The sequence below is a fragment of the Hyperolius riggenbachi genome, chromosome 5, assembly GCF_040937935.1.
Source record: "Hyperolius riggenbachi isolate aHypRig1 chromosome 5, aHypRig1.pri, whole genome shotgun sequence".
In the NCBI taxonomy this organism is placed as follows: Eukaryota; Metazoa; Chordata; class Amphibia; order Anura; family Hyperoliidae; genus Hyperolius; species Hyperolius riggenbachi.
Genome location: NC_090650.1, coordinates 317,732,137 through 317,745,160, shown reverse-complemented (window position 1 = coordinate 317,745,160; position 13,024 = coordinate 317,732,137). Strand labels below are relative to the sequence as shown.

Here is a 13,024-nt window from a genome sequence, read left to right as displayed (position 1 = left end):
GTATCCAGCAGCCATTCCTGTTTCAGCACCATCGCCAAATAAACAGCTCCTTTAATTGAATCCACTGAGATTTTAAAGCCATAAGTGAAATCCGTCAATTATTATCTCATTTAGAAAATTAAGCATTTAAGGAAACTCTGGAGATCTGTTCAATGCCTTAGCAGATCTGTGCTCTTCCCTTAATAGTTACTGACATGGGCTCCTATGTGTTTGCAGCACACACACATCCTAGCTCAAGGTTTAATATACAATTAATGCACACCTTCTGTTCATAAACCTCTTGTATAATCATCCACTCTTTCCCAGAACTAAACTTTTATCTCCTACTTTAGAAGGAAAACTGGATTCTTCTGGCTGTCACCTGGGCTGTCAGAAATAATTAATTGGAACATTTTAGCAAAGAAGAGTGAAAAAAAAATGAATGCGGTTAGGATTCATGTAATGTGTGTGTCAGAATATTTATAAGAAAACTTATGACTGTGATCGGATCATCTGTGAGGAAAGATGAGAATTGTTATTATGTTCCTAGAGGAATTGGCCTGATGACGTCTTTTCTGATACCGGATCATTACGTGACTTACACTCTGAAAAAAAGGGAAGCTGTTTGATCCATGGATAAAAATGCGAGCGCCACCGAATCACAAACAATAGCTGGTATTTAAAGGTAATATGCAGACAAACGTTGACAAAGCTAGCTCTTCCTAAAGTGGTGTTGACGGTAAATAGCTTGGCTTGCTGCATATGTGTGTGTATATATATAAATATATGTACATACATACAAGAACGGAGGGCTGGTCAACTTGAATTGCAGCACAAGAAGCAGAAGAAGAAAGCAGCTAGAGAAACGCCTCAGGAGAAGTATCTTAGAGAAGATCTGATCTCATTGTCAGCATCTCAGCCCAAGACTCATAACAGGCTGCACCAGGCTCTCCTGCCTCCCTGGCTTACTGCTTTTTTTTATATATCTCACTCGTATTTGCTTCCCAGCAGCAACAAATTCCTGTTTTTTTTATTCTTTCATTTACTTTTTCAGCTAGGGAGGCTCTATTTTCCCATTGATTTTGCTATCCCCCTGCTCCTTTTCTCACCTCATCTGGAATCCTGCTTCGTTCTTCCCCTGGAACCGTGGTTTGCATCAAACTTTTAATCAGAATAGCGGCAACCAGCCAGCCGTCGTGCCCTCCTAACCAGCCAGACGAGGCAATGCAGACCACACTGTAAGACCGAGCGGAAACTTGCATCACTTGGCTTTCATTTGGAACTCCTATCTGTCCCTTATTTGGACTCTTTATTTTATATGGTAAGAACCTCTGCATGCTCTTATGTGTTCATCAATAGAATACTGCCTGCTATTGCAATTATTATTTTTCTTTTAATTAAACTGATATGAGACAATGAAGTGAATTGTGTATGTATAAATATTATGCCTACCCCACTTGAATATGCATTGATCTAACCGAGGTCAAATCGCACATTGATCTGAGCTAATGAGAAGTGCTTGTTGAAAGTGTTCCCTCCACTTCTCTCACCCGCAGAATGACAATGTGCAGGAAAGCACTGCTCGCCTGGCTATTGGTGTACGGGATAATTCGCTGCACTGTCCACTCCTCACCTACGGCGCTCAAGTACCCTGCACTTAGGTATGTATAAGGCTACAGGCAATCACTGACACCGCTTCTTACATGAATGAAATTCTTTTTTTAGGTCTGGGGTGCATCCTGAGTTGACTTAGAGTAAGCAGCATCACTGGATCTGCTCACATGCTGCGTTTTCTATTGTTTCTCTTACTCTGAACTAAGCCTGGCAGCTCTCTGAGTTACTCCAAAGAAACCTTATTGTATGAGCATTAGCCTTGCAATGACTGCGCTTGTCTGTGATATATTAGGAAGCAAATCCTAAAGCACACAGGTATACAGGTATCATCACCTTGAATGGCTATATGCTATAGAGCTATATATCTCATAAGCTATATGCAATATTTAAAAGCATGCATTGGCATGGCATTAACCCAACTGTGATAATTTCCCTAATAACACCACACTGACTGCATTTTGGAAATCAGTCTGCGGTCAACATGGGGTTAACCTCACGTTACAGAGCTAGTCAAAGCCTCATGTGATGCTGCACTTGTAGCCTGCGATCCTAAGTATGCTACAAGCCTAAATCCTATAGCCTGTAGATTGAGGATTCTCATATGTTTGTCTAGATCGTATACTTTGCTTGATTTTACTCACAAATCGCCATAGCAATCTATAGCTCCCCAGGGAAGCGCTTAATGAACAATGCCTTGCAGTGTCTGTAGCTTTGTGCCTAATATAAGTGGTCCTACTTCTTTAAATGACAAAATCCCAGAGTTGGGAAATCCCTCAGCTTTTCATCCCCTGCATCCTGTGCTTCACTCGCTGTGCCTGTTATTCATCCAGAGCAGCACGGCTGCTATTGTGCTGAAAGAATTAATCAAATGACAACATATTTATAATATACTCAGGCTGCCAGTAAAACAGTTGCTGTGTTCAGCGTAATGGCCATGCACTTCCTGTGCCTCGGAGCTGAGTTTACCTTAATTATTACGCAGACTGTTGTATTTATTGTATAAGTAGCACAGCACTATTCATCTATAGAGTTTTATTTATTACGGCATTCTTATTATTTTGAAACGAGCAATAAAGTACCTAAAGTAGCAAAGAAAGCACAAGCAGTACCGGTAGCAGAACTGGATTGCTGTTTTATGTAAATGAATGATTCAGTAGTTTTAGTATTGAGTGTTGTTTAAAGATGATGCTTATATTCAGCAATTTAGATTGCCAGACATAAGGACCAGATTCCCTAAATAAGCTATTCTAATCAGGATAAAAATATAGACATAGCTAATAGGAACGTATACCGCTAATATGTTTTGATAAAAAAAAAACGTGCTATAGCAGAAATGGCATTGACAGAAATGTATTTTATATTATTCGCTTCCTGAGATGAAATCCTAACTTAATTGTTGCTTTCGAGCAAATAATCACTGTTTTTATTGTCTTTGTCAGCCCTCGTTTTCTTTTGCCTGTGATTTATCCTACAATCTGGTTACTGGGCTCATAAATTATTCATTATTTGCTCTTGAAATTGCTTATACCTTTCAGTATAACTATTGTTTTGCCGAAAATTAAAAATCAACATTCTGAAAGATAAACAAAGACAGTGAAGAAGGTAGAAAATGATTATACAATAAAGATTAAGCAATACAAAATAATATTATATCAGGAAACCACATTATTTTTTAGAGAAAGCGGTGGTTTAATCTATTATCTGCTAACCCATTGTGTACCACTTGTGGAATACTATACTTTTGTTAACACAATCCTACTCTAGGACACTTACTGCTAACAAGCAACTCTCATCGTCTGGAATAAAGGATCAAGAGAGTTGTAGTCCTAAAATGGCATGAGACCATAAAGTTGTGTATGCTGAAAAGCCCAGACCCCTTAGGGTTAATGACAACAGGGTTCTGAGCATGTTTGGGAGTGTATCTCGTTCTCAATACTTGGCCATGTTAATCTATATAATACCCAAGATCATTTGTCTACAGCAGAGAGAATCTGACACAGCTAAACTGTGTTCCAGATTTAGCAAGAGTAAAACACTTTCACAAGATCTATTATTAATAAATGCTGCCAGAGCAAACTGACAAAAATAGCTTACGGTGACCTACATCTCAGCTGATACAAAGTTAAAAAAAAAAGAATCTTAAGGAGGATCTTGGCATGAAAGCAAATGAAACCCGTCAATGTCAGGACCCAGTCTGTCCAAATATACCCCTCCTTCTACAGGGAGAATCTGGGTAATGATACTGCTAAGTATTTTCAGTGCTTTGTGGCCAATGCTTAGTGCTCCGATTTAATGTTTGGAATCTAATAGTGTGTTTGATGATGCTGTTCTGCCATTAAAGAGAAGTCCCCCCCAACCTTTCTTTTCTCCCCCCCCCCCTTCCTCCTCTCCTCCACCTCCTATCTGCTCTCAGTTCCCTGTACTAATGATTGTAGGATTTGGCAGCTAGATCTGGCCCAGCCCCAACCTCAGGTCAACTCACAGATGGGCTGCTCTTGTTATTTCTCTCACGCCCACCTACAGATTGATAGGGTCTCAGGGGGTCTTTTTCCATCAGTGTCTGGCATCTCATCACCGAGCAATATCCAGAGAAAAAAGACCAGTAATGTAGACACTAGAATATGAACCTTTGCCAGGGATTACATTGCTCTGAAAGGCGCTGATCAAGTCATTAGGCATTTTTTAATTAATTAAGAGGCTTATAATTCATTCTCTTTTCCTTTTTTTTCCCCTTTCCCTTCCTCTTCTCTCATTAGGCTTGAAGATGAAGTGTATGATGAGGACGGCAACACTCTACCAGACTTTACATTTGATAACGATCCGATCGGCATTGGCAATTCACCCTCGGTCTTAGATGATATGTACTCGTTTTATTACCCACCGGAAAAGAGGTGAATTCAGAATTTTTCCCCCTAAGTCACTTAAAAATCTAGTTAAACTGATTTGTTGCATAGTCGCAAATAAGCAAATAAAAGCTGCAAACACAATAATGCTGTTTCTGTTTCATGTCAGACCATATTGTGAGTTCTGCACTGCATCCAAGCTTTCGAGCAGGAGGTGCAGAGATTTAAAAGAAGAAATGGAAATTTATGGAAATTAATAACATTCAGTGTTAATCAGGTGGCATCTTGCAATTAAGCAGCATCTTGGGAAATAAAAAAATATATATGTAAATGGGAGAGAACACAGTGATACAGGGATGAAACATGGGGAGGAAGGGATATTTTCAGGGAGAACATGTGGACCAAAGTAGAACATGACCCTGTGACAAATTGGTCTAGGGATAATCAGGAAGCAATCTATAATGGGTAGCTATACCCACCCCTCCCAACACACACAACATTCCATTGAGAAATGCTACTTGCTTGAAAACAACACATGTTGATATCAGATTTCTTTCCCTTTTATTTTTTTTTCTTTGCTGTTAGACATGCTGATGATCTATTAACAAAAGCCTATAGGAATTTACTGGGGCAGTTGTCTGCGAGGAAATACCTGAATACTCTGATGGCCAAACGCTTAGGGTAAGGCTGTGCTCTTAAAACCTAGTCTATATCTAGAGCCTTCCTAAAAGGCACATATGACTCTAGGCTGACATTTTGGCTTATTTAATAAGGCAGGGACAATGTGCAAAGAACTGTAACCCTAAGAAGCCAATCAGAATTTACCATTCCTCAGCTGAGAGCAATCAAAGCAAAGAAAGGCGAATGCTGATTGGTTGAAATTTCTGACCGCTTTATCGTGCTTTGCACATATCTTTTTGACTTATTAAATAAAGTCTATTATGAGCTTTATATATATATGAAGAAAAGATCTGCTTTTTATAGTGAAGCCTAAGAAGGATATACTGCATATCCAGCATCCATTTCTAATTTATGGAGTTTAAATGTCATGATATTTATTTTTAACACACTCGCACACCCCTCCCACCCCCATGCGGTAGAACACAGCTTCACCTCAGCCATTCAATTATAATAGTCCTTATTATTTATTCCACTTAGATTTTGCATTGAAATCCTTTGCAGTCAGAATCCTACGCTTTCATCGTTCAATATGTCACCGGCACACTTCCTGTGGAATATGCAGCAGTTGTGTACCCTCGTGCGCTATAGATTTCTGGGTTGGGCAACGTTTTAATAATGCTCAGGGGAAGGCATTGCTTCTTCCTCATGAATAATTCACGCCATGAATATATTGTCTCCAAACTGTCATCTTAAATTGTGTGGCTTCAATGTCACACGATGCGAATTTCTTTTGGTTAGTAAAACCTGTGACTTCCTGTGTCGGGACTGTTATATGTGTTGATTTTGTAAAAAAAAAAAAAAAATCTCCTTTAAATTACCAATGGATGCAGCACAGGTGGGATACTTAATTCATTGCCCTCCATGGGGAAATGTAAAGAAAAGAATAGTCACTGGTAATGAAATAAGTCTGCAGTCGTTCTGTAAAAGCTGATTTGCATTGATAACTATTTAAGGTCTCCATATTTAACGGCCTAATGATGCACATGTCAGAGAAGCTATTAGAATGCAGGAGGAGGGATGGGCTGCTGTGTGCAGTACATCTGTGAAGTTTGCAGAGGAGCCATTCCTCTTGTTAAACACTTGCCTGACAATGCCACTAGTCTATATGGCTTAACGTATGATATATCTATTTTTTTTGTCCCTGACACTAATGATCCACCACTCAGTTAACTGCGACAAACAATGTCTGCCATTCAGAGGACACTAGGAAACCATCCCAGACCTTGTCCCAATCACTGCGTCCATGTGCTGCCACATATTTCACTAGACGAACACAACTCTTTTCATGTTGTTGACAGCAATCCTCTAGAGGCAATTATGGTAGCAAAAGGCAGGACAGCCCTGTAGTGATTGGTAATGAGACAGAGGCCATTGGGAATTGTCTAACATGAGGATCAAGGCACAAGGTTGCCTAATGGAGCCTGGGTAGACACCGTGGCAGATGTTTGTACCCTTTGTTCAGGATTTACACAGCAATAATTGGCTTTGACATTAAGATATTTTTCTCGCTTTTTGCCTCCTGAAAAAGATAAGTCTTAATTAAAAAAAAAAGCATTGCTGATACTGTGACACTAGACTATAGTACTGTACATTTATGCATTCAGGTGCCAGAGGTGATAAAATAGAGTCCTTTTGTAATAATGCATGGCCTCTGTGTTTCAAGGCGAGACATGCTCATTGTCAAATGCATCTGTCTTAGGCCAAAATAAATCAGCCTGGGTTGGGATGGATCAGGTCATAAATATGATCTATAGAAATAATTGTTAGACAAACCTAGTTTTTGCTTAGCTTTAACTATGATTGTACTATTAAAACAGATACAAGACAATAGCCTCAATTCACTAAGCTTATCGGCTGTCTTTAATAACGTTTCTAGAGTTATCACCATGGTGATAAGGCATGTAGTATTCAGGAAACATTTTACCTCAGGCACACCTAAAGTTAACTCTTCTGTCTTTAAGTTAACTCTCCAATCCTTAAAATAACTCCACAGTTAAAGACAGGCTGCTTATTAACTGCATGTGAAAATATCTACAGAGGAGGTAAATTAACTACAGAGGAGGTAACTTAAGGAATGAAGAGATAAAATAACTCTCACTGTGTGGAGGTAAGTTTTCTCTTGCCTTATTATCTCCAGCATGATCTTAGTGAATTGAGGCCATTGTTTCAAATTGCCCCTCCCCCCCCAAAAAAAACCCCAAACATATAACATTAATCATCTTTAGTTGAAGATAATGTAGAAGATAATGCACACACTTGATATTCTATTATTTATGACACACTTTATAGGGCAGTGCTACTCTACCGGTGAGATACACAGTGAATGCTACAGTAATTAAACATTTGGCACCCTAAAGCTCAGATGATTTTAGGAGGAACAGCAGACAGATGACATTCATATATGTCATTTAGAAAGTTATAGATAGTGTTTAAGCATGACCTATCTTACTGTTGCATTGGAATTCACTCCCTGCAATCATGGCAATGTATTTAACCTTAATGAACAAAAATCTGATGATAAACTTTGATAGTCATACCCAGGACTGTGATTATATAGCTTATAATTTAATATACATTTCTACTTATGGTAATAACAGTACAAAAGAGAAACTGTATTACTTTAGAGTAAACTCATTTGTACTTAAAGAGAACCCAAGGTGGGTTCTAAGAATCCTAATAGCAGACAGAGGCTGGGTCTGCGTATACTGCCCAGCCTCTGTTGCTATACAGCGTACCTCCAGGACTCCCCTGTGCTCTGCCCCCCCATAAATCACACGCCGCTGTTTACCTCTGCCTATCAATCTCACCTCTCCCCTTCCACCTCTAGGTCACCGCTTCCCGCCCACGTCCCTTCCCTCCAATCAGCGGGGAGGGAAGGGACGCGGGTGGGGAACGGTGACCTAGAGGAGGTGGGGGGGCGGTGACATTGATATGCAGAGGTAAACAGCCAGCTGGCGACAACTGCATGTTTCCAGCACGGCCTGTGATTTATGGGGGGCAGAGCAGAGCGCAGGGGGGGGGGGGGGGCCTGGGGGGACACTGTATAGCAACAGAGGCTGGGCAGTATATGCAGACCCAGCCTCTGTCTGTTATTAGGATTCGTAGAACCCACCTTGGGTTCTCTTTAAGGACAACTGTAACGAGAGGGATATGCCATATTTATTTCATTTTAAACAATACCAGTTTCCCGGCAGCCCTGCTGGTCTATTTGGCTGCAGTAGTGTCTGAATAACACCAGGAACAAGCATGCAAATAGCCTTGTCAGATCTGACAATAATGTCAGAAACACCTGATCTGCTGCATGCTTGTTCAGGGTCTATGGCTAAAAGTATTAGTATTTAGTATTTATATAGCGCTGACATCTTCTGCAGTGCTGTACAAAGTATTGTCACTTAACTGTCCCTCCGAGAGGCTCACAATCTAATTCCTACCATAGTCTTATGTCTATATAATGTAGTGTATGTATCGTAGTATAGGGTCAATTTTAGGGGGAAGCCAATTAACTTATTTGTATGTTATTGGGGTGTGGGAGGAAACCAGAGTACCCGGAGGAAACCCACGCTGACACAGGGAGAACATACAAACTCCTTGCAGATGTTGACCTTGCTGGGATTCCCAGCATTGCAAGGCAAGAGCGCTAACCACTACGTCACCGTGCTGCCCATGAGGTGGAGGATAAGCAGAACAGCCAGGCAACTGGCATTGTTTAAAAGGCAATAAATATGGCAGCCTCCTTATCCCTCTCATTATCGTTATTCTTTAGTTTGCAGTAGATTGTAGTTGCACTTCTACACTCATCCATCAACACAGCCCATGTTAACAAACGGAATATTGTTTCTAACTTGAGCCGTGATTTTACAAATATTTTATACCAAAATGCCTTCAACAGTCAGTCTAATTAACTATATCCCCTGCTGAAATCTGAACAGAATAATAATTCATTTTGTAGTAATCTGTACTTACAATTGTCCATGGTAAAGGCCAAATTTGTTTATCCAAACAATGGTAACTTAACTGCATTTGGAATTGTTTGTCCATTTAGGTGTGGGGTACATTTAAATGAGACAGGTACTCTCTCACTTGCAGACTGCATAAAAGAAAGTTGTATGTTAAAAACTAAAGACCTCTCACTTCGATTCTTGCCAATACCATGTTTGAGTTGAGCAGTAGGGGTAATGTGAAATAAATATGTTGGTAGTAATTTACCTTTATGATGAATGTTCTTATTCATACATGTCACCAGGAAAACAGTCACAGTCTCTTGTCCTTTAACGACCAATCCTTTTCAATGTTTCTTGTCAAATCAAATTGTCACATTCCACTGCATGAAGAACTTCACTCAGAACCACCTGATGGCCCGGTTGGGGATAAGTGTGGGTAAAATAATCATACTCACCAAAGAGGAGTCTCTCATTGGATCCCTGCAGTTGAAATGATGTCATCCTGATTTTTTAGCAACCATTGGGTGCACTCCCTCTGCACTTCCGCCAGGTGGCTACCTGCTGACTCTTCGTATTTCTTGATCAAAGACTCCTATAGGAGTTTCCAATTGATCGACTAGTTAAACCTATGGGAACCTGTTAGGTTCAAGTGTGTGCACACCCAACAGCTGTAAAAAGCCAAGACATCACAGTTTCAACTGCGCAAAATACTACAATAAACTCATTTTCAGTGAGTATGACTCCCATTCCATAGTGTGATGTTGGGAGAAGTTCTCCTTTGAGTCTGATTGGTTGCCATAATACAGCACTCAGCAGAACTTCAGACACACAGTGATTGATGCTACAGTTCCAGATACCAAGCCCAGTCCAGTCCTTCCGCTATCCCAGTCTGCTTGTGTTTTGGTAACCTTCTATAGATCTGATGACAGATTCATTTCAATGTAACGTGCAAGACATAACTTGATGGAGGAAGACTGGAGGCTTGGTAGGATGCTAGATCATTGTAAGGACATATCATTCTAGCACATAATAGATCACCATGTGACCTACAATTATTATTTGTTAAATCTTGACAGTACATACATTTCTCAATTTCATTATGGGCGTTTTGCAAAATGCTTGCATTCAAGGTCTGAGTATGTTCCAAAAAGTTATTGTGGGCATATATAGCTGGTTGGATGCAGTGTAGAGAGATGCTACTGTGGTTTGCAACTCTTGCTTTTTGCCATTGCAGTGCAGTGAGTAGCAGCCTGCAAGATGACTCGGAACCGCTATCGAAAAGGCATTCAGATGGCATCTTCACTGACAGCTACAGCCGCTACAGAAAACAGATGGCTGTCAAGAAATACTTGGCAGCGGTCCTGGGGAAAAGGTATAAACAAAGAATTAAAAATAAAGGACGACGAGTAGCATACTTGTAGCGATGAGCAACCAGCCACCCTGTGTATACAGCCCCAACAAAATTAAAAAGTCATCTCCAAACTGACTGAACAATCATCGCTCCTGTGTTATCTACAAACATGTATTTATGTATGAAGTAAAGCCATTAAATGAATATTTTGATAATAATATTGTTTTTCTTTTGTATAAAAGCACTAGAGAACGCACAGATGTACTTTGTGGACCAATCAATAAGATATATATTATATACAATTATATATGTAAGTGATAGAGAACAACTATAAAGTGTGCACAAATGATAATTCACATGAGCTGTTTATGTTTTTATAAAAAGAAAAATAGAGAAAAAAAAGACAATCATTTTAAAAAAATGTCACTCCTATTTTTGTAAAGTTAAAAAATAAAAATTAAATGGCTAGTATTTTTATCCGCAACCGGGTTGAGAATGTTAATTTTAACCTTTCGTTGATGGACATAGATATTGATAACCTAATGCAAGGGGATTATGTTGCAAACAATATGGTGGAATCACGGAAGGAGATTCTGCCCTTGAAGAGTCTCAGCACAGTCCCATTGACCTTTCCAGGGGTACAGTTCCTCTTCTTAGTTTCCCAAATATTGTGCTGTCTTTAATTCTATTTTTATGTATTAATGTCTTTTAAATAGTTCTCTAAAGGCCCAACAGCTCTACCAAATTCGTAGACTCTAAAATGTAGCCCATTTTTAGCACGGAGTCCTTAATCTTCCATTAAATTCTTACTCTTCTTACTGATTGGATCAGGCCACATAGCAAAAATACTCGTAAAGTGGCAATACATTGTTGCCCATTGAGTGACAGTAGGGGTATGGTGTTGTTCATATTACCCAGTCAGATGTAAATGCAAATCTGAGTGGTTGATATCAACTTTTATAAGGAAGTGTGATGTAAAAGCTGGTTATTGGTGCAGCATAGTAAAAAGGAACTGCCCAAAATGAAGTACATGGTTATGGACCTGTCAAAAATGTTGGGACGTATAAAGGTGAACACTCCTTGACCAGGCCCATTACCATACTGACAATGGGTAGGTTGGTATTGGAATGTGATGCAAAGTATAATGTGTTTCTCTCCAGTGCTGTCCATGCTTCTCATCCTGTGAATTTACCAAAAATACTTCTTCAGCACTAACTTAAAGGCTTCTTTCTATGGCTGTCTTCTTGCAGGATTTCCCCTCCCCCCCCCCCCCCCCCCCCTTTCTACCCTGTCCTTTATCATTTTAGTACTGTCATCTCTTGAACCATTTATTAAAAAAGTGTAAAAAAAAAAAAAAAGTGAAAAAAAAAAAAGAAAAACTGTTATGTTTATGCAAGCTCTTATTGTAAAGTTAGGAACCCCTGTTGTAGCTACTACTAAATAATTATGCACTACTACTAAAGTTTTGTTCCTTGTTTTTTGAGTCTTTAAAAGGTAAAATGTATTTTTCTACATTATGGCTTATTGCTTAGTAAAAGTTATTTCATAAAACCATGATTTGTCATATATATATATATAAACATATATATATAATGTGTAGCATTAAAGAGCATATATGGTTTAAAAAATACAAAGAAACTGAGGCCTCTAGCAACATGCTTTGTATCATCCTCATCCTCATCATGCCTATATTTACAGACATGTCTAGAGAATGTAAATACTTTATTTTTGAGATTTTTAACTTAACATGAGATAAAGAGAAAACTTCATCTGAGTCACCAATGTCTAAATGAAGAACAGGAATGCTGCTAGAGAAAGTATACCAAACCTTTCAGATTTTTCTTCCTTCCAGCCTGATCAGAAGGTGATGAATCAAAGGATCTAGGCTTGAGTCCCCCATCGTGGCTTACCACTGCCAGCTGATCCTATGGCCAGCAGTAGCTGCACATAGGAGTCAGCTCTGCACCCAAGTCCAGTGCATGACATCAATCTTTCTATCATTTTGCATTCTCCTCAGGCAATGTGACGCAGGATGCAGTTTTGCAGCTTTCGTGCCTTCCCTCTCCTTTTAAATCGCCACGAATCACAGATGGCTTATTAGTGGCCCTACAATGCTGCAAGACATCGGCTTGTATTGTAGTCTCACACCTGTGTTCGTTTGTAGTGACAGAATTATTATATTGTGTGTTAGCTGTAGAAATGATGTAGGGTTTCATTTGCTTACCTAGTTGAATCAAGCAGTTACTGCCTCATCTATTTATTAGTATCCAAACCTTTGTACGATTTACAGCAAAGCCAACAGCCTTACTAAATGAAGTAGATCTAATATATAAGGATCTGCATAGATGTAAGTCTCTATTTTGTGTGCAACAGAATTATTAATATAAAAAGTGAATATTATGACACACCTATCTAGAACTAAAAAAAAAGAAAAAAATGATTAATGCTATATAAAGTGTTCAAAGCTTGTGTTAATAAATTTTTGTAATCAATGCAATTTTGTCTACTGTTTGAAAAGTAAGTTACATGAAATGACATTTGTGCATTGACTAATAACTTTAGCTTAATTAATTATATTTGTTAATGTTACTTTACTTGGTCATAAAAAAAAATTG

The 13,024-nt window shown here is 39.1% G+C and overlaps 1 protein-coding gene across 2 annotated transcripts; it reads left to right on the top strand.

Annotated features, from left to right (window-relative positions):
* The first annotated feature begins 541 nt into the window (after positions 1 to 541).
* Positions 542 to 11,673, top strand: ADCYAP1 (adenylate cyclase activating polypeptide 1). 2 transcript variants are annotated; one of them, XM_068234722.1, is made up of 5 exons: positions 542 to 1,300; positions 1,536 to 1,640; positions 4,350 to 4,484; positions 5,022 to 5,117; positions 10,293 to 11,673. In XM_068234722.1, exons 2-5 carry the CDS (start codon positions 1,537 to 1,539, stop codon positions 10,477 to 10,479), a joined length of 522 nt encoding a protein of 173 aa, XP_068090823.1. In that variant the 5' UTR covers positions 542 to 1,300; position 1,536; the 3' UTR covers positions 10,480 to 11,673. The 2 variants fall into 2 exon arrangements, with proteins under 2 accessions (XP_068090823.1, XP_068090824.1); XM_068234723.1 differs by lacking the exon at positions 5,022 to 5,117 and having other exon boundaries at positions 543 to 1,300.
* Positions 11,674 to 13,024: the final 1,351 nt, after the last annotated feature.